This window comes from Chiroxiphia lanceolata, chromosome 22 (assembly GCF_009829145.1).
Source record: "Chiroxiphia lanceolata isolate bChiLan1 chromosome 22, bChiLan1.pri, whole genome shotgun sequence".
Taxonomy (NCBI): Eukaryota; Metazoa; Chordata; class Aves; order Passeriformes; family Pipridae; genus Chiroxiphia; species Chiroxiphia lanceolata.
The window spans coordinates 7,228,433-7,253,686 of record NC_045658.1 but is presented as its reverse complement, the minus strand read 5'-3'; the positions used below and the strand labels follow the sequence as shown (position 1 = coordinate 7,253,686).

Below are 25,254 nucleotides of genomic sequence, written 5' to 3'. Positions count from 1 at the left end.
GGTGCGTTTACCCACCCCAGATACACCGGAGTGCCTGTAACTGGTTTTTGGAACCCAAATAATCCGCAATGAAAACAAGACGCGAGCGTTTCTCTGATCGCGAGGTTTATTTTTAGATGATGGTGGCTGTGGTCCCTGAGCAGGGAGGTGGGTCGCACCCGGACCGTGCTGTCACTGGGACGGGAGCCGGGCTGCTGCCACCCGAAAATGCGGGGTTTCGGAGCGGAGGGGCGAGGGAAGCCGTGTGCTCCCCCCGGGAAGGGACGCGTGGGATCCGGAGCGTGGTGGGGACACGCGTCCCTGTCACTGCCCCCGTCCCCCCTGGGGCTGTTTCCCAAGGGAATCTGTCCCGCGGGAGGGGTTATCTGGCTTCTGCCCCTTCGCTGGTGTGTCTGTATGTTTGTAGGTACTTATTTATTTATTTGTCTGTTTGTTGATTGATGGATTCCAGTCCATTCACATCCTTTTTCTGGGGCACGTCTATTGCAATCGTCAGTTTCTCTGTCCTGCCCGGGGAATCCGGCGGGGACGTCCCGCCTGTGCTCCTGTCACTTATCGGTAATTAGCCGGGAGGGCTGATTAGGCGGAAGGGGCGATTAATTAGCCAGGGCAGTCCCGGGCGCGGGATGCTGCCCGCGGAAAGGCGCCACATGAGGAGGGGCGGTTCTCTGAGGACGGGGAGCTCCGCTAGCCCCGGAGGAGGCGGGGGCGGGGGAACACCCCCCCGGCTCATTAAGCGCCTCATTAACGTCTCATTTGCATATCAATGACCTCCCGAGGCGCGTTCCCGCCGCAGGGCGCCCCCTGCCGGCCCGGCGCGCGCACCGCACTCCCCCCGGCGCGCGGCGGCCCCGCCCCTTCCGGCGGCGGCGGGAGCGCAGCGGGGCGGGCCCAGCGCGGCGGGTTCGAATCCCGGCGCCGCCGCCCCCGCCATGAACTTCTCGGAGCTGTTCGAGCTCTCGGGGCTCCTGGGCCGCTTCTCCCCCGACGGGAAGTGCCTGGTGAGTACCGGCCGCGGGCAGCGGGGCCGCTCCGCCCGGGCCGGGCCGGGGCGGTTGGCGGAGCCCCCGAGCGGCCGCGGCGCGGGGCCCCCGGGCCGGGGCGGACAGGGAGCGGTGCAGCCCCGGAGGCCGCGGGTGTGAGCCCTGAGCGGGGCACGGGGGCTGCGGGCAGCGAGGGTCTGTAACAGAGGCCTGGCTGAGGCTAAATGAACCTTAGTTAAATTAATTGGTGCTTTAATTGGTACCTGAAGGGAGCCACAGGAAGGATGGAGAGCGATTTTCTACGAGGGCCTGGAGGAACAGGACAGGGGGGAATGGCTGCAAACTGCCGGGTTAGAGGGGATAGTGGGGGAAAATTCCTCTCTGAGAGGGTGGGGAGGCCCTGGCACAGGATCCCAGAGAAGCTGTGGCTGCCCCATCCCTGGAAGTGTCCGAGGCCAGGTTGGACGGGGCTTGGAGCAACCTGGGCTGGTGGGAGGTGTCCCTGCCCTTGGCAGGGGGTGGCACTGGTTGGGCTTTAAGGTCCCTTCCAACCCAAACCGTTCTGGGATTCTATGAAATAAAATAATAGTTATGAGATAAAAAGTCATTTTGTAAGAGCAGAATTACTTAGCCAGGAGTGATGGAATGAATGAGGATTCTATTTATTACTGTAACCCCCTTCCCTCCTGGTTTAGCTGTTCTCATTGTAGTTTGCAGTGGAGCTCAGTGCACACAGAATAGAATTACAGAATCACAGAATGGTTTGGGCTGGAAGGGACCTCCAAGATCACGCAGTGCCAGGGATGGGGCAGCCACAGCTTCTCTGGGCAGCCTGTGCCAGGGCCTGCCCACCCCAGGGAGGAATTTTTTTCTTTAAAACGTGACTCTGACCCTCTCTGAACTTACACCCTGGATGGCAGTGAGCTGGGCAGTGACAGCCTGGCAGGGACAGTCCTGGTGCTCCAGCCCAGGATGCTGCCCCTGCTCAGCCCTGTTCCTGTCCCGCTCAGGCCTCGTGTGTCCAGCACCGCTTGGTGGTCCGGGATGTGAGCTCCCTCCAGGTCCTCCAGCTCTACACCTGCCTGGACAAGATCCAGTACATCGAGTGGTCATCGGACTCCCTGTTCATCCTGTGTGCCATGTACAAGCGAGGCATTGTCCAGGTGAGGACAAAAGCAGGAGAGAATCTGTTTCCTGGTGGGAATTCGGGTGTGCTGGGAGTGAGAGCTTAATAGCCAGCACTAGTCTGAAGGTCTGCTGAAGTTCCTGATGTTGATAACGCAGTTTGAGGATAACCCAGCATGCCAGGATTTTTAAAGCCATAACAAACATCTTACTTTGAAAAAGAATATTTAGAATAAAAATATTTAATAAAACCAATCAAAGCTGGAGATTATCGTACCAGTTTCTTACTGCAGTAGAAAATAAATAACATGCAGACTTGTCGAACAGACTAAAACTGTTTTTTAAGTGTTGAATATTCAGAATATTTGTCACAGAAAAACCAACCCCACCTCATTTGTCACTTCCATTATCACCCAGAGGGGTGGGACTCACTTTTGCAGTGGGATCCAGCGCCAGTCCTTCATGGCCACGGGTGGTCGGGGGCTCCTGGGCTGCCTGGAGTGGGGTGCCAGGAGCGTGTTCTCAGCTGTAGGGAATTCCCCTGAGCAGAGGGGTCGATGAGCTGTTGTTCCCTGCACTGTCTGGTTGCCCCCTGCCCCAGGTCTGGTCCCTGGAGCAGCCGGACTGGCACTGTAAGATCGACGAGGGCTCGGCGGGATTGGTGGCTTCCTGCTGGAGTCCGGACGGGCGTCACATCCTCAACACCACCGAGTTCCATGTGAGTGTCAAGTCAGGATTGCTCTCCACGGTGTCAGATGTTGCTGTCTGCCCTTTGCCTCCTAAAATAACCCAAAGCTCTTAAAGCTGCAGTGGTGGTGAATGCAGCTCTGTATTTCCATGTGTAACCCAGGTTAATTCCGGGTTGGATGTTTGTTGTTCCATTAACGTTTTATTCTCTTGCTTCTGGGGACAAGATAGAAAATGGACTCTCAAATTTGAAGGTAAAATTATGTGTTTGAGAACATATTCTGATAATTTTGATATTTTTATGCCATTCATCAAATTTAGAATTTTAGAAATCCAATATGTTGTTTGCAGGATTTCTAGCAAGAAAAACCAAACAACAAACCCAAACCATATGTGTTTGAGTGATATGTAATTAAAAAATACAGGCTTAGGTTTATTGACCTGAGATGAGATTTAGATCCAGGTCTTGGAAATACTTTCCCAGTTGTTTGATTTGATACACAGGAGTCAGCCTACTGATGGAACCAGTTGGAAAATTAAAATTAAAACACCTCTAAGTGCTTATTAAGAGCCATATTGGGGAATGCACACTATGATAGAATCCGAGCTGGAAGGCCTGTGGATTCTGACTGGTCCACCTTTGGATTAGAGCTGATGATTCCTGTTGTTCAGTACAATAATGAAGGGTCAGAAAATAGCCAAGAACTAGATATGAGAACTACATTTCTCCTTGTGTTTACTCTTTTCAAACCTTTGGTGGGTTTTAGGTGGCAGGTTCTTGTGCCATGGTCCTGGCTAGCACTGAATTCACATGCTGTATTGCAAGATTTCTTCCTTTTTTTTTTTTTTTTGGGCAAACCCCAGTGTCAGGGGGGTACAGACAGGGACTCTGTGTGTGTGTGTGCAGACCCACCCCTTTAGACTGTGGAGTATGAGGAGTGATGAGTTTAGGCCTTGGTTTTCCCGGGTGTGAATTACTCTGATGGCAATTAAAATTAAAAAATGAGCCCAGAATTGCACCCTGGAGGCAGTGCAGCCATCCTTGCTGGCCAGGCAGCACTGGAGGAGTCAGGACACTGCAGGCGGGTGCTCTGCGCTCCCAGGGAGTATCTCGTGGCACGTGTGTGTGGGGGTGGCCCAGCAAGGATTTATTGCCTCCCAACAGAACTTGGTTTGACCTTAGAGGATTTCATTAAGCCTTTGCCAAGTTGGCATCTGTGTTGGGATAAGTTTCCTCTCCAGCTGTAAACAGGTTGCTAAATTAGCTGTTGTCAGACAGCTGCCTGGGCCTGGCCGCGCTCCGAGCTGTGTTTACTCCCTCTGCTAAATCCACAGTCTGGGGGGACAGACGTGGGCAGTGTTGGGGGCAAACTGTGAGGATATTTAATATCAGCATGTTATCAAATCCAGTGATTGCCTGGGGGATTTGGGGGTTCCCCACCAGCCAGCTCAGCTCGGCTTTGACCTCCTGACACTTTGAAACAGCACCAACTAATCGCTCATGTAATGCTTCAGGTCAGTGTGTGAGCTCCACTGAAAGCTCAGAAGTTACTTTCTTATTCCCTGAATTTTTTTTTTAAAGGATGTGTTTGTACTTATTAATTTCTAGCAATCTGTACTTACCAGTGCCTCAGAAAAATCATTACAGAATCCCAGAATAGCTGGGGTTGGAAGGGCCCTCTGGAGATCATCCAGTCCAACCCCCTGCAAAGGCAGGGTCACCTGGAGCAGGTGACACAGGAATGCATCCAGGTGGGTTGGGAATGGCTCTAGAGAGGGCTCCGGTTCCAGTGCTCCATGGAAGGAAATTCTTCCTCGTGTTGAGGTGGAACTTGCTGTCATTTAGTTTATGGCTGTCACTCCTTGTCCTGTTGCTGGGGACTACTGAACAGAGTCTGGAACCAGCTTTTGACACCCACTTTTGGGATTCAACTAACTTGCAGTCAGAGTCTCTTTGTGGTCTGCATTCCTCTCCTAAGATCCACTCTGGGAGGCAGTGTCCTGTGGAAGATATTGAACCAGTGCCGTTGTTCCACCAGAATTTATAGGCATGGGTGACAGGTGAAAGATCTGGAGAAAGCAAGTGAATCCTCTTCATGCCCCTGGAAATGTTTGAGGCCAGGTTGGACAGGACTTGGAACAACCTGGTCAAGTGGAAGATGTCGGTGGAACTGGATGATCTTGAAGCTCCCTTCCAACCCAAACCATTCCAGGATTCTGTGCTTCCTCATGACCCTTGTGTTTTGGGGTAAATGGTGTGAAGATGTTCTGGAGTCCTTCTCTGAAGAGCTGTGCTTATAAACTACATACACTGTACTTTCTCTCCTTCCATGTTAGGTCCTTAAGCATTAAGGAGGTTCTGTGGAACTCCAGCAGCAGGGAGAAGTGTGTGTTTTTGTGTGTATCCAGGCTAATCCTTAGTAACTGTGAGTGGCTGCGTTGGCTGAAAAATGCTTTCTGGCGAGGAATGTGCTCCGAATAATCTTCTGAAAGCCAGTGCTGACAGACACTGCTATGTAAGGGGCCGAGTGACCCAGTCAAGTCTGGGACAAGAGTTGACAGTCATTTGAGCTGTAGGTTGTTTAAAAGTGTGTTTTTGTCTGCTGAAAATCACCAGTCCTACACCTGCCTGGAGCTGTCAACATCGGGCCGTAGTCCTGGGCCCGGCGCTGGACACTGTTTATCACGTTACCATCCAAATACTTTTTATTTCTCAGCTGTTTTTAGGCTATTTTAAAAATGCTTCTGCTTTTGGTTTGTTTTTCCACTGCAAAACAACAGCTGAAAACTTCTCAGACACCATTATCGTGAGGATTTGAGTTTGACAGCTCCCCTCAGTCAAGTTATCGATGCTGGACAGAAAATATTCCCCAAAATGAGTAGTGGAGAAGGGCTTGCTGCAGAATTAATGGACCATGGTCTGTTCTCCTGCTACAAAGGCAATTGTCCCTTCCCCCTAAATTCCATGAGAAAGGCAACAAGGAGCAATGCAAATTTCCTGTCGTTTTGGAAACGTTTTTTTTCTCTGTGTTTGATGTTTCTGTCTCTCCTGATCCTCTCTGTCAGCTGTGACATAATCTTTCTAATCTTCTTCATCTAATTTATGTTGGCAACCTGGGTGAGATTGTGCAATAATGTTCTAGGTGGGAGTATGCAGGTTTTCCCTTTCTGTCACAATTTATTGTAAACATACTGTTAATCCAGGTAAGGGGATGTGAAATCCATGCATTAAGCACATAATGTGAGTTTCTCAGTTTGTGGGAACGTCTGAGTGTGCACAAATGGAACAACAGAAAAGGATCCTGATTGCAAGAATCAAAATGGTTTGGTTTTGAACGTTTCTTACACTGGGCCAAAGCCTCAGGTTGTGTGAGTTGGGTGAGAGGTTACAGAGGGTTGGGGCAGAGTGGGTCCATGGGCTCTGACTTGCAGGGGCCATTTGAGCCTGCAGCCCTGGCAGCAGAGAGGGAGCAAAGCTGAACAGGCAGCAAGCAACAGGACAAGGGGACACGGCCTCAAGCTGTGCCAGGGGAGGTTCAGATTGGACACCAGGAGGAATTTCCTCCTGGAAAGGGTGGTCAGGCATTGGCAGGGGCTGCCCAGGGAGGTGGTGGAGTCCCCACCCCTGGAGGTGTCCAAGGAAGGCCTGGCCGTGGCACTCAGTGCTCTGGGCTGGGGGACAAGGTGGACATCGGGCATAGGTTGGACTTTGAGGCCTTTTCCAACTCAAATGATTCAGTGGCTCCATGGTGGAGCAGAGATGGATGCAGAAAGACTTCAAAAGGAAGGTGTAATTGCCTTTTCCCTGCAGTGGAGCCTTGGGCAGGGCAGAGGTGACAGTGGGAGCTCAGTGTGGGATGTGCTGTGTCTCACCTCCAGACACTTCCCTCTTCCCGTGCACTTGAGCTCCATGTGAGCAGCAAGGTTTTGCTTCCTGAGGCTCAGAGCAGCCAAGGTGGTCCAGGATGGCCAGGGGAGCTGATCGTGAGGCCAAGTGGCAGCACAAGTGTAAACTCAGATGCCTTTGTCAGGAGAAAGGGGGATCCAGCCCTCAGCATTCGAAGCCTGCAGCTGCTAAGCTTGTATTAAGTGGCTGGGGAATGTGTGCTGTGTGTTTTGCTCGGGGGAGGCAGAGGAGGCAGTGCATTTAGGGCTGCAATTAATAGTCCCCAGCAGCATTTCAGCGCTGCAGTTGCTGCAGGAGAATGTGTGGAGGCATCGTGTTGGTATTTTTAAAGTAAACCTTGCAGAGGAGCAGTCTGACAACGCTGGGCTCGTGTGGCCGGAAGTGAGGGGTGCAGGGATAAAACCTGATTAATGTCCTTCATCTCGTGGATTCCTCCAGGACCTGCTACACTTGTAGGGGGGGTTCTGCCCCTCTGCCCCTCTCAGGTGAGACCCCCCTGCAGAGCTACCTGCAGCTCTGGGGGCCCAGGACAGCAAGGACATGGAGCTGCTGGAGCGAGTCCAGAGGGGGCACCAAGATGATCAGAGGGATGGAGCAGCTCTGCTGGGAGGAAAAAGCTGAGAGAATTGGGATTGTTCAGCCGGGAGAAGAGAAGGCTCCAGAGTGACCTAATTGTGGCCTTCCAGTACCTGAAGGGAGGGAGCCCACAAGAGAGATGGAGAGAGACTTTGGACAAGGGCTTGGAGAGACAGGACAAGGGGGAATGGCTTCAAATGGACAGACAGTAGGTTTGTATTGGATATTAGGAAAAAAATCTTCTTTACTGCAAAAAGCTCTACCTGCAACTCTTCTGGAATCTTACCTCAGTGCAGTAAAATGTTGGAAAACACAAGGGAAAAGCTGTCTGTGGTCACTGCAGCTCCAAATGCAAAGGTTCACGTGCCATCCTGAGTGTCCCTGGGTCTGGGGCTGCCGTTGCCAAGGGAGAGGGAGTATTTGTTTTTAACTGGATAATGTGCAGATGGCAGGGCCGAGCCTGGGGTGCAGCTGTGACCTTGGGGAGCTGTGGGGAGGCTGGGTCTGCAGCTGCCTGCCCTCTGCAGCTCCAGAAATCCCCTGAACACCAGTGTCATGCCTTGCTTGGCAGGGCAGGTTTGGGGTGTTTTCTGATTTTTCAGTAATTCTGTAACAGTGCCTCCTTGTGTGTGGCTGAGGAGGGAAGTGCAAAATGCAAATCTCCACGTTGGTGGTGTGAATTTTGTGCACCCCTCTAGAGTGTTCAGTGTGGTGCAATGTAAATTTGGGGTAAATACCCTGCTATCTGCAGGGACCTGGGAGAGAACTCCTCACCCACATTGAGCCATACTGAGTAGCCGCAGAGTTTAATTAACCACAGAAGGTTCATGGATCTACTTTGTGTTGCTGAACTAGGCTGATGTTTTTCTATTTGCTTAATTCTTTTTTTTTTTATCTACAAAAATAACCCAAAGTGCTCCCTGTCTCTCTGCCAGCTGCGGATAACAGTGTGGTCCTTGTGCACCAAGTCTGTGTCCTACATCAAGTACCCCAAAGCGTGTCAGCAGGGTGAGTGTCACACATCTACCCAGCAATGGCCTTTTAATGTGGCAGACAGGAAAAATGAATTTAGTGTGAAGACATAAAATTAAGCTGGATGTGCTGTGGTGAAAAGAACATTAATCCAAAGTGGCCTTTCTCATCTTTTGCACGTGGAAGGGTTGGAAAGGGAAGCTCGTGCCAGGGCTGTCATGGCCACATGGCTGTGGAGAGCAGTTTCCTGCCTGAGGGTTGTGTCCCACAGATGACAAAGACAATTATGTATTCCAGATAAAATCGTAGTGGATGGGAAGCAATGCCTGGGAGTTGGTGGAGAACCGATGGTTGCATAACTGATCCATTTAGCCAGGCTAAATGAAGTGGTTACTTGAAATCTGTGGGGTTTATATAACAACTGTCAGTGATCAGATGTGTTTTGAAGCTCTGCATCCTGAGAAATTGTACATTCCAAGCTCAAAAAATGCTGACACAAGTGAATCAGTAACACTGTGCTTTGCCTTGATTAATGTGACCTTCTGCGAAGAGATTCTTTCTGCTCTTTCATTTCTGCTTTGAATTGGGAGTAACTGCTCCTCACTGAAGACTCATCAGCCATCCTGCCTTGTTGTCTGTCTTCTGTTTAACACAGTTTTAATGAACTCTGTCCCCTGGCAGGGGTGGTTTTCACCAAGGACGGGCGTTACATGGCCGTGGCAGAGCGACGCGACTGCAAGGACTTCATCAGCATCTTCGTGTGCAGCAACTGGCAGCTCCTCAGGGTAAGCTCTGCCCTCTCCTCCCACTGCTGCATGTGTTGTAACATTACTACAGTAGTAACAGTGAGAGTAGCAAGTGCTTGATTCTCAGAACGTGTGATATAAACTGTTCAGCCATGAGATCAGTCCAGGAAGGGTGACACTGCTGGGGGGAACTGGGTGGATCTGAGCAATTAAACCGAGCAGGAGCTTGTCTGTGTGTAGTGTCACCTCTGGCTCAGGAATTCTGAGGCTCACTACAAGCTGATAGAAAAATTTGGGAACTATCACTAAGTGCTTGTTGTGTTCCTGAGCTCTTCCCTAACAATCTTTGTTGTGCAGGTTGTGGCTGCCCCATCCCTGGAAGTGTTCAAGGCCAGGTTAGATGGGGCTTGGAGCAACCTGGGCTAGTGGAAGATGTCCCTGCCCAGTGCAGGGGGGTGGAACAAAATGACCTTTAAGGTCCCTTCCAGCTCAAACCATTCTGGGGTTCTATGATCCTGTACCAGACTTTCAGACAAGGAATTCTACCTGGGTTTCTTGACTGTTTCAGTGTAACTAATTCAATTTTCTTATGAAATGCTGTTCATTTCAAGGTGTAGAAACTTTTGCCTTTTCTGTAAAGAGAAGCAAATATTACAAAAGGAAATATTTCTGTTTCTACTCTGGCATGCAAAAGGCTCTTTTGCATTTGTGGTAGCCCTTGAAAGTATAAAACTGAACATTCTGTCAGGATTTGTTGACATAATATTTCAAATGGGTTTGTGGTTTCTCTTTTGGGAGCAGCATTTTGACACTGAAACACAGGATCTGTTTGGGATTGAGTGGGCTCCTAATGGCTGTGTGCTGGCAGCGTGGGACTCGTGCCTGGAGGTAGGAGAAAAGCAGATCATTTTCTTGGGAGAGTTCAAATGGTCTTTAGGCATCATGTAGAAAGCAGTAACTAAAAAAACCTGGTGTTTAAAATGTTTCTTTTAAACATAAAATGGTTTGAGTTCAGCTTTTGTTTAATATTGTACTTATATTTGGGATGGATGCCCTTGCAAGTGGGTGTCACTGTTCTGTAAATCTTCAGTGGCAGCAAATTCTTTCTAATTTATCTTGCAAAGAATAATTGATTGTAGACATTGCAGAAGGTGCTATTGAAATAATGAAATAATAATGGAAGAATCCTCTGTGAGAGTCTTCTGCAGCTTCACTGATATTGCACTGCACAGTGATTTTACAGTTATAAAACTACTCATCCAAAAAGTGAGCCATGAAGCCTGGAGCCTGCTAACCCGTAGATAAGAGACCATGAGCTCTGTATTTAACTTGCTGCATTTTAAACAGAGAGAGTTTGGGAGGAGTGCTTTGCCTGCCTGTGGTTTCTGACACTCCTGCTGGTGTTCAGAGTGCCTGTCTGTGTTGCAGTACAAGCTCCTGCTGTACTCCCTCGATGGCAGACTGCTCTCCTCCTACCGCGCCTACGAGTGGCCTCTGGGCATCAAGTCGGTTGCCTGGAGCCCCAGCAGCCAGTTCCTGGCAATTGGCAGCTTTGATGAGAAGGTGAGAAGTAGGTTTGTTTTCTCCCACTTTTTTTTCTAAACCATTTGTAGAGCCCTGTCCTGACAGTCTGCTCTTGCAATGCTTCCTGAGCCAGGTGCGTATCTTGAACCACGTGACGTGGAAGAAGATCACAGAGTTTGAGCATCCAGCAACCATTGCCAGCAAAAAGACTGTAAGTACAGATCCAAAATCCATGGGGTTGTTAGCAGAGCTTTGGTGCTGCTGTTTGTATCTGAAAGATGCTGATAAATCCATTTCATTTTGGAGACCTTGATTTCCCCCCCCACAATGCCTAATTAGGGCTTGGGAAATTGCATGAAAACTTGGGAACATAAGAAAAATGGGGGAATCCTTTCAAATTTGATGGGATATGTGTCTGTGATCATCTCCTTAGCACTAAGAGATTCTCAGATGCTCCTGTCATATGCCAGTGTATTTGGTGTAGGTGGTGGCTGCATTACAGATTTGGGTTTGCAGCCCATGGGAAGGTGGAGGGATTTGTCTCAGTTCCTGACTTTGATCACAGTCCAGTTCCAGTGGTGTTTAGAGGCACATCCTGTGTGGACAGGCTCATCCAGCTCACCTAAAGAGCATTTCCTGGAACATCTGTCAGCATTGATTTTATCCTTTATACCTGTACCTGCAAGGCCTGACAGATTCTGGGTCGTTGGCAGCAGGCACAGAGCTTTAGTCTTGTTCCAAAAATCCCGGGCTGATCTCATCCACAGAGGTAACAAGAACAGTGTGTAGAGTTGTTTGCCACTGTAGGAGGGACTGCACAGGTCTCCTGGCAGAGTCTGTGTGTGGACTGTAACTCTGCAGTAGTCACACAACTCTGCTCATGTCCCTTAACCAGAAGAAAGGCACGAGCCATTAAAGCACCTCAGCAAAGCTTCTCATGGCTGAGAAATGCCTTTACTTCCAGTTAGGTGTAAAATATGTCATGGAAAACAAATGGAAATAGCTCTCTTAATCTCCACTACACAGGCAGGAATTGCAGTTGGTGCTTTTTAGCCTGGTGCTTGTGTTTGGGAATATGTTGTAGGCACGCTGAAATATTTTTGCTATTTCCTTCTGCAATGCTGCACTTGGTTTGAGTTTATTTATGATAGAATCAGATTAAAGATTCTTGGCTGCAAAAATGAAATCCATGTTCCCACTGTAACGAGGATGATTTATTTTCCAGTCAGGAATAATGAATGAGGTGCACTGTGGCAGATTCATTCCTTGTAGACTTCAAGGTTTGTGTATTTGTCACAGGAGTGTTTTTACTGATCATGGTTCCAAACAGCCCGGGATTCCCTGGGAATGCTGAATTCCATGTCTGTCTACCAAAGCCCTTTCCTCTGATGAACCAGGGGATGCTGAGATATAATAAATGATCAGAGAGTCAGTGGGGTGTGGGTGTTTGGTAACAGCCCATGATCAAACTCTCCGAGGCCCTTCTTTAGAACTCTCACTTGTTTCTTTGTAGATTGTGTACAAAGAAGTGGAGAAATCCCCATCTGTTGAAACAGAGAGACTTTCTTTCCCTCCAACAAAAGCATTGGCCAGTTCTCTCTTCAGCACACAGAGTAAATGTAAGCCAAAGTTTACTTAAACAAGACACTTGAGTTTGCCATGGGAAGTCTTTCTATAAATAAATGGTATAGGTGAACTCTGCCCCTTGGATGGTGGAACAGATCCTCTGGATGTTCTCAAGAGCAGTACAAACCAATCTCATTGTTTGTGGCACTGTTAATCACCTTTGTTTTGCACCAATGTTTGAAATGTTAGTTAAAAGGTAGCGGAAATTTTGATCCCTCCTTATTTTCCTAATTTAATCTCAGACCTGCCCGGATTTCCAGCCTTTCCTTTTTTGTAGGAGGGCTGGAAATAATAAGCTGGTTATATGAAGATGCAATATCTTAAAACAGTTGAAGTTTTGACTGGAGCATCTTGAAGAAGAGTGAAATGTGGTCCTATTGCTTCAGAGATGATGGGTTTTAACAGCTGGGATTTAAATGCATTGTCCATTCAGGCTCACTCAGTGAAGTGCTTTTCTTTCCCGTTCCAGATGAGATCTCCCAGGTGCCAGTTTCTTTACAATATATCAAACCAGTTGCTGACAGGGCAAATCCCAAAGTGGGAGTTGGGATGCTGGCGTTCAGTGCAGATAATTGTTTCCTGGCAACCAAAAATGGTAAGTTCTGACTGCTCTGCCTTAAAGGGAAACCTGGTCTGGGAATGGGGGGGGGTTCCTTATTGCACTTGTTGCTCTGTAAAATCAGCTCTGCTGACACATGTATCTACAGAGGCAACCCAGCCTCTGTCTTCTAGTGTATGTCAAGTGGTGTGAGCTGCCAGAATGGCTGATCAGAGCAGGAACTCAACCTTGGCTCTGTATTTGATGAAAATAGTAGGTTTTTATATTTTATATGTGAGTGAGGTCACTGTGTTGAAAATGGAACACACAAATCTTCCCCTCCATTTACAGCCTGGGTCTTGTGAAAGGCAGAACTCTGCACAGCCTGTAGCAGGGGGAATTCTGCCTCAAATAGTGAAAGCCATGGAATTAATGTTCCATCTTTCCCTTCAATGATCCTGAGGAGCTGTTCATGTCTGGATGCCAAAGCTGTGGGTCAGGTGCAAAACCCATCAAATAGATTGATGAGATAAAAGCCAGTGAGGAACTGGGAGATGTACTAAGTCACTTCTTTTACCATTTTTGCAATATTTCCAAGGCAATGCTGAAGGCTTTGCTTGGCAAGACTCCAGTGGTGGCACCCCCGGGGGTGCACCTAAAGGTTTGTGTTGTGTTAATTTATGTTTGTGTCAGTTAATGCCCGTTGAAAAAAACACAAGTGTGACCCTTTCATCCTTCGGGTCTTACGTGAGTGGCACTTCCCTTGCAGACAGCATTCCCAACGCTGTGTGGGTCTGGGACATCCGGAGGCTGAAGCTGTTGGTGGTGCTGGAGCAGCTGTGCCCGATCCAGGGTTTGCAGTGGGACCCGCGGCAGCCGCGCCTGGCGCTGTGCACGGGCACCAGCAGAGTGTTCCTGTGGTCCCCCGCCGGCTGCGTGGCCGTCCAGGTGCCCGGGGAAGGTGAGGCCCTGCAGGAGCTGCCACCGGCTGATCAGGGGCAAAATAGCTTTCCACTCATTAGTCACTCTGAGTGTTATCGTGAAAAGGGCTCAGGTGTGCTCTGGGAGCTTCTGAAAAGCGGGGATTTTTATCCTCAGAAAAAGGAGGAGCTCCCAATGAGGCAGCAAATGTCAAGTGAATCAAGGACAGAGCACGGGGCTGACAGGGGTTTGTGTGACTGATTCCAGCTGCCTTTTCCTCCAGCAGGAGGATGGGCTGCCAGCTCCTTGCTGACACACTCTGATCTCTTCCTGCAGGCGACTTCCAGATCGTGTCTCTCTCCTGGCATTCCAGCGGGGACTCCATGGTGCTCCTGAGTAAGGACAACTGCTGTGTGTGTTACTTAGAAAGAGAAGAGGTAAAATAAAAAAATTAAAATGCACTAAGAATGCTTCCAAGTCTGAGGAAGGAGGAGGAAAAGGGTAAAAATGTGTTGCCCAGTCTGAAGTGTTTGTATTTATAAATTATTTATTTGAAGGAGCTCCAAGCTCAGTGTGTGAAGTATTGTGATTGCACTTGAGTGATGTAGCAACTGAAACGTAGGGAGTGAGTCTGGATTGCAAGAAAAACCTGAGTATTGATGGAGTTGAACATTTCTCTGTGTCAACTCTGAACCCTTATTTTCCAGGACTGTAGCTCTGTGTGTATATAATGTATAGCTATTATTTAAATTTTCTAATTTCCAATAAATATTTTGATAGTTACAAACTATAAACCTGCACCTCTGCACTCTAAAGTCTGTTTCAGTTTGATGTGATTATGCAGTGACTTATCCCAGCATGAGGAAACTGTTACTTGCACACAACATGGGACAGTAACTGTGCCTGGGCCACTGTGGATTTCTTACCTGGAATCTTTACAAGAGGGATGACAACTGACATTTCAGGATGTTGAATTACAGGCAACTGAAATGGCAGTTTTTGTCCCAATTCTCTGGTGCCAACTGGGAGTGGGTGGTTTGGTAGGGAAGGAGCAGTTGGACTGTCCTTCCACTGTGTCCTTCCAAGGAGGGAGCCCCTTGTGTAGGAATTTATTGGATGTTTTTTCTTGTGATACCTAATTTCACAGCCTGTCTCCAGAAAATGAAGAACAAAGACCAAATTGAGTTGAAATTTAACTTTACTGCAAGGTTAATGAAAACTGAACAGACAACTTCGAAAATGCACAGAGAGGGACAATGCAGCTTGTTGCATTCCATCAGGACTCCAGCTTTTTATGAGATTCACAAACACACACCTATGTTAAGGCCAAAAAAACACCACTGCAGCAGTGTTTATCCAGCAGATAAAGGCTCTGATAAAAGAGCATGGAGAGAAGGTCATGCACAAAGAAAAAGCTTGTTAGAATCACCTCTTCAGCAATGCCAGCTCAGTGTCTCTTGTGCTGCTTCTCAATTTAATCCCTGGACGTGAGGCTCAGGGCAGGAATGTATAAAGCAAGGCTGACACACAGTGCTGAAAGTTTTTTTTCTCTGTCTCCATTAAAAAGTCCTGGCCCAAACTAGGGTAGATTTCAGAAAAATGGCTAAGAATATCAATCTAACCAAAATAGAATTCCTTTTCAGTTTTACAAAGAACAGCTTTGAAGGCAAATGTGTTGGTGAGGCTTTTGGCAATGTTCTCTCACAACAGTCTTTATTCTGTGGCTGCAGCAAGGAAACAGAGGAAGTTCCAGTGGGTTCTTAAGAGGGATTTTTACAAAAAGCATATTCAGAGTTCACCAACTGCTGCTGAGCAGGTGGAACAGTGCAGCTTTAGCAAAAGCCAGCAAATATTGTTAAAGACTGACTGACAGCTTTCAAAACTCCTAACAGGCATTAATGAGAGCGCTGAGATCATGGAGATTGGAACAGTAATTCCTCTTTAGACAACACTAATCAGTCCCAAGCAGAGGGTAGGATCTGACACCATACACAGGGACACAGCAGTAACGTGGCACAAAGGTTCTGTGGTACAGCAGGTACTTGGGTGGGGTTTCAGCAGGTTCCAAGGGCACTTCATGGACAGGAAGAACAGGCCTGGAAGGACACGGAACATGCCGCTGCTCACCCCACAGGGACCACGCGGGCTGTACATCAGGTACAAAATACCAGACTGACACCACCCTGTGTCTGCCTCAAATCCATTCCCCAAGTGACCTGGAACTGTCCTACAACCACCCCCTTTCCTTCCCCGAACTCCCCTTTGCCCCTCGTGTGCTCTGCCCTCAGCACGCTCTCCCCGGACCAACAGCAAATCACCTGCCCTTCAACGGGGGACAGCAAGGGGGCTTAAAACCCAATTTTTCCTCTTGTCATGGAGTAACCCAGTTTGGCCTCGTTGTTGATGAAGGACATCAGTCCCAGGTAGGTCTCGATGAGGATGGGCCGCTCCAGCACCAGGACACCAGAAGCACTTCCTGGCACAGGGCCCTCCTTGTGGGCTTTCTTCACAGCCTGGATCAGCTGGGTTTGGAAGTTTTCCAGCTGAAAGAAAAAAAAGTCACCTTGTTTTTCCGTTGTTTTACAAACTGTTAGGGAAACAGCTGCTGATGTGGAATGGAGAAGGATTAACACTAAAGCCGGAGTTGTCAGGGATCTCGTACTGTGACAAATGTCACGTTCTGATATTTAACCTCAACGAGTCACACAGGACACTACTGACTCACACGTGACTTAAACGTGGGCTGCATGGGTAAAGATGTGGCAGTGACCAAGTGCCCTGATGACTGATGTGTTGCACTTACAGCATTCTAGTTTTAAGGAAAACTATTCCAAGAAGGACTGAGAACCCCCTCAGTGAAGATTTTCAGTGAGCAATTAAACCACCTGTTAATTAGCTGGCAGTCCTAGAGGAAAAACCCACCAGCCTGTTAGGTAAGTAAGAGCAGGAATAGGCCATGATCCATTTGCTTTTTGGTTTTACAGGACTCTGTGCTTCTGGAAGTTTCAGTTTCCTCTGTGCTTCATCCAGTTATGGGTGGCTGGAGGAAAACGGGCAGTTGTGCCACGCTGCAAGTCAAAATTTGGGGACTGGAGAGATACAGCTCACAGTTCTAAGTTCCATCTCTGATGTGACTCCTCCTGTTTGATGTACTGCTTCAAAATAATCTAAGCTGTATCTGGCCTACGAGCTCAATGAGCAGGACAGGCCCGTTCCTTACCCGGCACAGGGATGCGACCTTCTCGTCAGCGTCTGCCATGGGGTGCTCGGTGAAGGTGATGTAGGGGATGTTGGTGGACCAGGGGTTCCACCTGTTGATGAAGGAGGCCCGGCTTTGCTTGTCCCACTGAATGCGGACACCGACACCTTCCCGCCTGCAGTGGAGACAGGAATTAACAGGGTAAGACTTTCCAGCTGTTGAGGCACCTTTTAACTAGAAAGTTCTGCCTGACAAAGATGTACTTGAAACTGGAAGCTGAAATGCAAGTGACAGGAAGTTTTTCCTGTAGGCAAGAATTAGCATGAATTCAGCCCTTAAACATGCAAAGGAACCTTCCTATGAGCTGAGAGCAAGAAGGTGAAACTCCTTGGACATCTGGGCCATGGAACTTGACCTGCACAGCCTGTGAAAGCCCATGTGTACAGGGGCTTACTGCATTACATAATGGTGACAAACTTCTGCTCCCAAATCTACTCAACTTATCTTGAAAGTCCTTGAGCAACTTGCTATTAGTGCAACTGCTGCCCGTACCAGCAAACCCAGCAGCTACCCTGAGGTCTTCTAATGAAGCTTGAGGAACTGTTTGCAGAGCTAAGTGAAAAGAAGAATTCTCTGACCCTTGCAGTGGTCAGCATCAGGCCAACACTGTTCACAATAACCAGGTCGTTACAGAGCGACTGTGGCAGCTTACTTGTTCAGAGATTTCGGTGGGAACTCGAACTCTCCCATGGAGATGGTGTCCACAGCGCTGAGGGCGATCCTCGTCACCTGCTGGCACTGCAGGCTGATGAAGTTGTACTTACACACCAGGAGGGACCAGTCCGTGATGAGGACAAGACGCTCCTTCTCATTGTTCCAGTGATCGATTCTGGTAAGAGAATGTGACCGAGCTTTAGCGGTTCCGAGGCCGCCCCGGCGCTTTTCCCCCGTGCCCCGCGGAACTCACTCTGTGAGCAGCCACACGCTCTGCACCTCCCCGTCCTCGGCGGGCAGCACGACCACCCGGATCTCGCTCACCGCCTGCTCGATGGTGCCGGGCTGCGGGGGGAAGGCACACACAGGTCAGGGCTGCGGGGGGGGGCGGGCGGCCCGTCCCGTCCCGGCCCTTCCCCGGCGCGCACCCGGAACACGAAGTACTGTCTCAGGCGGCCGGCGCGGCCCGCGGTGCGGACACTGAGCGGCCGCAGCGTCTGCCGGGCCCGCGGGGCGGGCGGCTCGAAGGGCGGCCCGGACCCCCCCGGCACCAGCGTGGCGGCCCCGGGGCTGCCGGGGCTGCCGGAGCCGCCGCCCGGGCCGGGCTCGTCCGCGTCCCGCAGCTGCAGCATCGCGGCGGGGCCGCAGAGCCTTCCGGGGCGGAGCGAGCGGGGCCGGTCCGGGGCTGCCGCTGCCTCTGCCTGTGCCTCTCCCGCTCCTTGCTGGCCGGGAGGCGGCACTGCAGCCCCGGTTCGCTCACGGGAGGCGGCACTGCAGCCCCGGTTCGCTCACGGGAGGCGGCACTGCAGCCCCGGTTCGCTCACGGGAGGCGGCTCTGCAGCCCCGGTTCGCTCACGGGAGGCGGCTCTGCAGCCCCGGTTCGCTCACGGGAGGCGGCTCTGCAGCCCCGCCGCGCTCCCCGCGCACCGGAGGATGCGCGGGCGGTACCCGGACAGAGCCCGGCCGCCGGGATGCGGGGCACGGGATGCGGGGCATCCGTTACCCGCGCTCTCTGGGTAACGGGCGCGTCCCCATCACGCGCCGGGGCGGTGCGAAGCGGCGGATGCCGTCACTGTCGCTTGCCCAGAGCTGTGTTGGGTACCAGGTGCCGTCACCGTCACGCACAGGAGCTGCATCAGGTATTGTCACCATCACACACCGAGGCTGTACCGGGTACCATCACTGTCCCACACCCGGGGCTGTACGAGGTGGTGGGTGCTGTCACTGTCCCTTGCCCGGAGCTGTATTAGGCACGAGGTGTCTCTACTCTCACACATCTGGGGCTGTATGAGGTACCAGGTGCCATTCCCACTGCACATCCAGAGGTGTACGAAGCTTGTCTTGGCTCTGCCGTGGATTTTCGGGGCTGAGGAAGACAAGCACATGCACACACAGCACAGAGAGTCCAGTGGGAAGCCCTGGGCTTAGCCAAAATGATGCTCTGCTCTGCCCAGGTGGTCTGGAGAAGGAATCTGATACACCCACAAAGCAACAGGATTTGTGGACCTACAGCGGCCAGCTGGAGCTCCTGTGAAGCAAATCCAGGTCAGAGGTATGAGATCCTTAAACACCATGAGATCAGAGCTCAGGAAGGTACTGGAGCAGTGCAGGTCTGGGGACAGGACTGTGATTTGAGAGCCCATATCACATCCAGCACACTTGATAGCGAAGATTAAATAATGCTGGGAATGAAGGGCATGCTGATGTTCGGGTTTCTGTGGGCTCTGGCATGACTGCAGATATTCTCATCACTGTTTATGGAACTGTATCGAATCTTGGAGCACTGTCAGTGCTGTTGTACCCAGAGCCAGAGGATGACATCCTTGGCGGGCAGCCGTGCTGGGAAACGATATAAAATTGAAAACATATTAAATTGACTTCACAGACGGGGTTTGGTTTCAGATATCTGACTTTCACATGTGTCCCACGAATTCCCTGCTGTGTTCTCTGCAGCCCTTGCTCACATGGGCCTGTTTAGGTGGGAAACCTCACTGCTGTCTTTAAAGAGACTTTAAAAGAACTGCAGAGCTGACTTTATGCTCAGTCTTTCCTTGTGCTGTGCTCAAAGCGCAGCTTTTCCCAGAGGAGCTTCCCCTTCTCCCCACGGGCAGGGATGGCTGTGGCTGGGAGGGTCACCATGCCAGGCCAGCCAGGACCCTGCAGTGAGTTGTGTCCTGTCCGTGTGGCAGCCAGGGTTGTCACCTGAGACAGTGTGGGAGCTGTGGCTGGACTGATCAATCCCCATTCCTGGCCAGAGCCGTGTCCTGGAGAGGGAGCTCGACTCCCGGCTCTGCCCAGCCCCTGCCCATTGAGAGGGATCCCTGGAAGTCTAACTGGGAGCAGCAGCCTGTTTCCTACTGCTGGAAAAGTCCTAACTTTTAAATGCTGGACAGGAAAACAGAGGCTTGGATTTATTATATCCTGGAGCTCTCTCTGTTGTTATAAAACATCTTTATGTAGCTGCCTTTCTTCCCGAGGAAGAATGAAGGATGTTTTCTTGCCATCTGTTAGGCTTGGCAGATATTTTACTGTTAAGTGGAAGCATTAAGCCCCCTCACCTGCTCTTTTCTTTGACCTGTGGGATTTATGGCACTGCTGTGACCTTGGGAGGGTTCTGGTGTAACAAGCAGCTGCCTCGGTTTCTTCCAAGAGCCACCAGATTATGGGCATGGCCCTTGGGGACTTTAGTCTTGATTAATGGTTGTCCTTCAGCAGCAAAATATGTCTGCGAAACTATCCAAACCTTATCCTGCTTCTCTGGGGGAAATCAGCACCTGCCAGAAGCAAAGTGTGCCCTCAAGTGCCCTGGCTTCTGCTCTGGTTCCTCCTCACCCTTGGGAAGGGTTTCCTGGCAGGTTCTTGAGGTTGGAGAGTTCAGTGCAGCATCCCTGCTCTGCTCTCCTCCCCATCCCGCTGTGCAGCTGGAGCTGTCCCTGTCAGCAGAATTTCCTTGGGAAGCGATCAATTTACTTATCTGTTGGAGTGCTTAGGAAAGATTGAATCTCTCTTTGGGTGTTTTTAGAGCTGCTGGGAAGGTGGTGTGTCCGGAGCTGGCCTTGGGAAGTGCAAAAGAGCTGCCTGTGGAGGAGCAGACCCGAAGCATCGCTGCTCCATCCCCGTGTGCAGGGCCGCCCCCTCCCCTGCTCGGGGCTGGGCACGGCTGGTGGGAGGGATTTCTGACTGACAGCGAGCGAAGAGGCAGGAGAGCATGTGAGGGAAAGGAGCTGGACCTGGAGAGGCAGGGGGAAGTTTCGTGACTCCCGTGAACTGCAGGGAAGCTGCTCCGGTGCGTGTGTTCGTGCTCGCTCCCGGCTGCGGAGGAAGGTGGGAGCTGCGGCAGGAGGATGCCTCTCCCTCTGCGGATGGAGTGAAGGAGCACCCCGTGTGCTTTGGGGAAAGCCCCTGAGGAAGTGGAATTCTCCTGCCAGGAGAGCTCCCGTCCTTCTTCATTCCTCTTGCCAAGTGCTGTTTTTCAGAGTGCCTTGGGAAGGGGATCTCAGCTCCGGAGCAGCTCAGCCCACATGGGGCTGTGCTCCTGGACACAGACCAGGTCTTGTGAGCCCCCAGATCTCTGGGCTTTGTCAGGAAGCAAATCCCAGAAGGAAAAGTCACTTCAGTGCATTTCACTGCGAGCAAATGAGCATGAGAAGCCAGGTTTGGTTGGGGGGAAAACCCAGCAGCAACCTGCACTGTGATCACTTCCCATGGACTGAAGGAGCTCGCTGAATGAACCCCAGAGGGAGGAAGCATCCAGGAATGATAAATCCGCTTTCCCGCCTCGAGAGCTCCCCTGTGCTCCGGTAGCTTTGTCCTTTCCAAGGAGAGACACCGGCAAGCTGGGAGCAGGAGGCAGCAGGATCGCCTGCCCGTGAGGAGGAGGAACTGGCGGAGCTGTGCTGGGGGAGGCTGTGGGATTCCCTGGGCACCCGCTGGGAGCACCTGGAGGGAGAGCAGCGCTTGCGATGGAGTTTCCTGCGGTGGCACTGTCGTTCATCCTGGCCCTGCGAATATCTCCGCTGGCTTCTGGGAGCAAACTGCAGCCCCACATGTGAGTAGGAAGGAGCGAGTTCCGGAGGGGTTTTATCGGGCAGGGAACGGAAAAGCAGGAGCCAAATACAGTGTTTTCAAATCAAGGAAGAAGCGAGGAGCAGAGAGTGAAGGGGAGCAGGGGCTGTTGTGGGTTTCTTTATTTACTACCAGATGTGCAAAAAAGGGAATAGAAAATCGAAACCCTTGATAATCTTTGCTTGTAAACTCCCAGGTTTAGCTGAAATGCTGCTGTTGTGGGAGTGAAAGAGGTGATTCTTCTCTGAAAGAGGTGATTCTTCTCTGAATAGTTTGCCCTTTCTTCCCAGATGGGCTGTTTTTATGGCACTTCACGGATCTTTCTTATTCCACGTTCCTCCCCGCCTGCTGCTGTTACTCCAGCAGCACGTAGGCTGCTCTTTTTAATTACATTTTACAGTTACAGTTTGGTGTTAATCATTTGGCTGCTTTGGAAAACTTCCTTGCAAATTTGGCCTCCTGCCAGAAGATGGTCTCTCAGAGCCAGGGGATCGCTCTAATTCCCTTTGTCCATGGAGCCGGTGTGGTGTGGGGCACTGACTCCAACCCGCCCTCTCTGAGGGGTTTAGTTCTGCAGTAAAAGGGGTCCTTTAGCAGATAAACGTTTTCCAAGAAGCTGCTTTTTCTCCCTGCATCAGGGGTTTTGTGCTCCTGCCCTGACAGTTGCTTTCAGGACTCCTTGGACGAGGCCCTGGAGCTGAACCCTGTGCCAACGTGCTGCAGTTGGAGTGGAGCACCCGGAGCAGTCGGATGCCAGCTGTGATCTGAGCTTCACCACGTCAAAATTATTTCGTTTCACTTCCTTTATAGAAAGTATCTTTGTGAAAACTCTGGGTCCCTTTGGTGGAATTGGAAGCAGCAGAAGCAGCCCCAAATACTGTGTGGCTTGTGGCTTATAGAGTCAGGGATAAATGTCTCCCTCTTTATTCTTAGTTAAAACCGCTGACTTCTGCTGGGAGAAAGAGTTAGGATTAGAGGAGAAACAAAGTGCAAGTGGTATTTTCCTTATTTCCATACTGCATTGTATATATTCCTTTTATTTACTGGAATTAGTCTTAGTTCTGAATGAGTGAGAAACCGCCACTGTGGCTGGCTGACCTGGCACGATTTCTTTTCCCTGCAGTGATTTAACTAATTGAGGAGGCAGATGCTGGGGGCTGCCCAGGACCTTCCTGCCCCGTCAGCAGGAAATGCAGTTGCCCACGGCAGGAGCCTGTTGGGGCAGTGGGAGCACTGCTGCGCCCCTGGACACCCCGCACCCCTCTGTGTGCCCCCAAACCCTCCCAGCCCCCCTGTACCCCCGTCTCTGTGTCCCAGGCCCAACGTCTGTGCGGAGCAGGAGCTGGCGGTGGTGGGGCAGCAGCAGCCGTGCGTGCAGGCGCTGACCCGAGCTGTCAGGGTGTGGAAGCAGGACTGCGGGGGCCGGCGCTGGTGCACGGGCTACGAGCGCAGGTAGGTGCTCTGCCTTCTGCTGGGGTCCCTCCTTGTGGGTTGAGAGGTGGCTCCTGCTCCCCTGCAGCAGCGGGGAAGTGAGCTGGGTGGTGTTTGACCCTCCCTGGCACATCCACGACACAGAGTTTTTAAGCTGTTAAGGAATTCCTGAAGGAAAGGTGCCTGTGTCCTGAAGAAGCCTCGTCCTCGTGGTGGGTCATTTCCCGCCTTCCCACGACGTACAACATCTGCTTCCTGTGATCCAGCTGTGGTAAGGAAATGACTTGTTCACATCACGTGCGTTATTCCTGTGTCTTTAGATGCTTCAAAGCATCTCGGTGCCTCTTGTCTCACAGGGCTGATGGCAGGAGGGCTGTTGTCTAAAAATATCTGTAACTGTGGCTGTGGTGCCGGCGATGGGGTGGAGGACAGGGACTGGGGGGGGTGGCACTCAGCAGGATTTGCTGCAGGATCACCACCTTCCTTTCACTCCATGAGCTGGACCATGCTCAGGCCCACGTGAGAAGAGTGTAGAGCTCAGTGGAGCTGGGCTGGCACGGGCGAGCACAGAGTTTGAATGTACTCGTGGTATCCCTTGAGTTCCAACTGTCCAGAGCTGGGAGCCTGGGCAGGAGGGCCTGTGGAAGGAGGGCTCTGAACACGTGTGACAATGCAAATAATGCACTTTTCTTACCTACCCAGCAGCCAAACTACAACGTGCCCAAGCTGCTTCCGTCCTCCACCTGCTTTTCCGACCTCATTAGGCACCTACAAGCCTTTACACAATAATGATAGTTGTCTTCTCAAAGAAACATCTTGGACTCGAGACAGCTTTTAAGTCTTGACTTTAGGAATTCCTCCTAACCTGTAATTGCCAGTAATTACTCTGGTGATGAGATCTGTGTCCTGGTAACAAAGGAGCAAACAGAGTCTGGTTTTTGGCTGTGTTTTAAGGGAAGGCTTTGAAAGGATGGGTGCCCTGTCTGCTTCTACTTCAAAGGCTGGGAGCCCTTCGGCCCCAGCTGTCCCTTCAGCTCTTTAATGGATGGTTTTGACATCATAAATCAAGGGACTGAAATGAAATAACTTTCTGTTCTGCTGCATTCTAAATATCAGAACAGCCCAGTGCTAAAGCTCTGTTCCTGATGAAAATGCAGAGGAGAAGCCTGTGAGAGATTTCACCCCAGGAGTTGTGAGAGCAGAACGTTCCTCAGGCAGCATTTTGTCCCAGATCCCCTCACTCTAAACCTCTGGGAGTTCCCACTGCAGCCAGCCTGTTCCAATAGCTGGGAGCTCTCCTGCCAAGCTCCCCAGTGCTGAGCACTCGAGGACAGTGGCACTCATGGGGACTCTGGGGAGTCTCTGTCTCACCCTCTGGAGCTGCTCCAGTTGGACCTGGCTCTGGCAGCACGGGGCTCAGGAAGTGCATTCACAGCTTCAGGATCTGGCCTGAAATCAGCCTCAGTACCTTTGAGTTCCTGGAGGTGACTGGGAAAACCAACACCCGAATGGAGCATCCTCAGCCTGCTCTGCTCCACCCTCCTGGGGAAGGGATGGGTTTGCTCCCGGTGTGCAGCTTCCCAATGAGCAATGACAGCAGGCAGCTTTGCTCAGAGCTCCGTAACCAAGCCTGGAGGAATGACAGTGGTACCCCAGAGGGGCTGGAAGGGGATTTTCCAGCAGCAGGACACAGCAGGATTTCCTGGGTTCCATTAGTTCTGGCTCATTCCACATTTTCTGTGCCAGGGGCTCCTTAGAACACAAAAGAAAACAGAAGCGCTGAAGATAAAGTATCTCCTGTGTGGCTCTTTCCCATCTGCAGCACCCAGATACCCCCAGGCACCGAGGCTGTCACAATATTTGCCTTTCCTGAGAACCCTGGGCTGGTGGAAGGGTCTGAAGTGTCCAACGGAGCCGCCCGGGTGTGTGGGGGTGACACTGCCCAGGGGCTGCTGGGGCACAGGGAGCTCGGGATCAGCCCTGAGCTGTCCTACCTCACTATTTCTACCTTTTCCTCCCCATTTCTGAGCTTCCTTGTTATGTTCACACCACCCTGCACCCACCATCTCCCCTTCTCCTTCCACAGCCCCCTGTCCTCCCCAGGCTGGGCTGGACAGAGCTCCTGGTACCAGGAGGATCCTGATGGATCGGAACCTGGTGCCTGTAAATTGCTTTCTCAGCTTCTTCTGGAACACAACTATTTCCTTCATAATGTGCTAACAGCTCATACAAAAAAAAAT

At 50.9% G+C, this 25,254-nt stretch overlaps 3 protein-coding genes across 5 annotated transcripts in view; 2 read left to right on the top strand and 1 right to left on the bottom strand.

The window, feature by feature from the left end:
* The first annotated feature begins 859 nt into the window (after nt 1-859).
* WRAP73 (WD repeat containing, antisense to TP73) lies at nt 860-14,405 on the top strand. 2 transcript variants are annotated; one of them, XM_032708823.1, is made up of 12 exons: nt 860-1,001; nt 1,994-2,146; nt 2,710-2,826; nt 8,214-8,286; nt 8,932-9,035; nt 9,798-9,884; nt 10,425-10,559; nt 10,654-10,731; nt 12,034-12,139; nt 12,616-12,741; nt 13,454-13,645; nt 13,942-14,405. In XM_032708823.1, exons 1-12 carry the CDS (start codon nt 933-935, stop codon nt 14,049-14,051), a joined length of 1,350 nt encoding a protein of 449 aa, XP_032564714.1. In that variant the 5' UTR covers nt 860-932; the 3' UTR covers nt 14,052-14,405. The 2 variants fall into 2 exon arrangements, with proteins under 2 accessions (XP_032564714.1, XP_032564713.1); XM_032708822.1 differs by having other exon boundaries at nt 867-1,001; nt 8,193-8,286.
* A 380-nt stretch (nt 14,406-14,785) lies between these two features.
* Nucleotides 14,786-18,328, bottom strand: TPRG1L (tumor protein p63 regulated 1 like). The gene is made up of 6 exons (XM_032708824.1): nt 17,947-18,328; nt 17,772-17,863; nt 17,517-17,693; nt 16,826-16,979; nt 15,924-16,148; nt 14,786-15,701 (listed from the first exon to the last, which is right to left on the bottom strand). Exons 1-5 carry the CDS (start codon nt 18,148-18,150, stop codon nt 15,954-15,956), a joined length of 822 nt encoding a protein of 273 aa, XP_032564715.1. The 5' UTR covers nt 18,151-18,328; the 3' UTR covers nt 14,786-15,701; nt 15,924-15,953.
* A 156-nt stretch (nt 18,329-18,484) lies between these two features.
* Nucleotides 18,485-25,254, top strand: part of MEGF6 (multiple EGF like domains 6) — a 72,439-nt gene continuing 65,669 nt past the window's right edge. Inside the window, exons 1-3 of one of the 2 annotated variants that reach the window (XM_032708815.1) lie at nt 18,485-18,657; nt 18,973-19,070; nt 22,901-23,035. In XM_032708815.1, the coding sequence (XP_032564706.1) occupies nt 18,490-18,657; nt 18,973-19,070; nt 22,901-23,035 (401 nt within the window). In that variant the 5' untranslated portion in view covers nt 18,485-18,489. Of the gene's footprint in view, nt 18,658-18,972; nt 19,071-20,569; nt 21,567-22,900; nt 23,036-25,254 lie in introns of those variants that run through there. The other variant, XM_032708816.1, reaches the window with a different exon arrangement.

What these genes read in the sequence shown, in the direction of transcription:
- TPRG1L (XM_032708824.1), bottom strand. Translation starts at nt 18,150, where the DNA reads ATGCTGCAGCTGCGGGACGCGGACGAGCCCGGCCCGGGCGGCGGCTCC. An exon ending in GACAGTACTTCGTGTTCCGG is followed by an intron (nt 17,864 to 17,946) that starts GTGCGCGCCGGG and finishes TTCCCCCCGCAG; the next exon opens with CCCGGCACCATCGAGCAGGC. An exon ending in CCACCGAAATCTCTGAACAA is followed by an intron (nt 16,980 to 17,516) that starts GTAAGCTGCCAC and finishes TCTCCACTGCAG; the next exon opens with GCGGGAAGGTGTCGGTGTCC.
- WRAP73 (XM_032708822.1), top strand. Translation starts at nt 933, where the DNA reads ATGAACTTCTCGGAGCTGTTCGAGCTCTCGGGGCTCCTGGGCCGCTTC. An exon ending in ACAAGCGAGGCATTGTCCAG is followed by an intron (nt 2,147 to 2,709) that starts GTGAGGACAAAA and finishes CCCCTGCCCCAG; the next exon opens with GTCTGGTCCCTGGAGCAGCC. An exon ending in TTGGCAGCTTTGATGAGAAG is followed by an intron (nt 10,560 to 10,653) that starts GTGAGAAGTAGG and finishes TTCCTGAGCCAG; the next exon opens with GTGCGTATCTTGAACCACGT.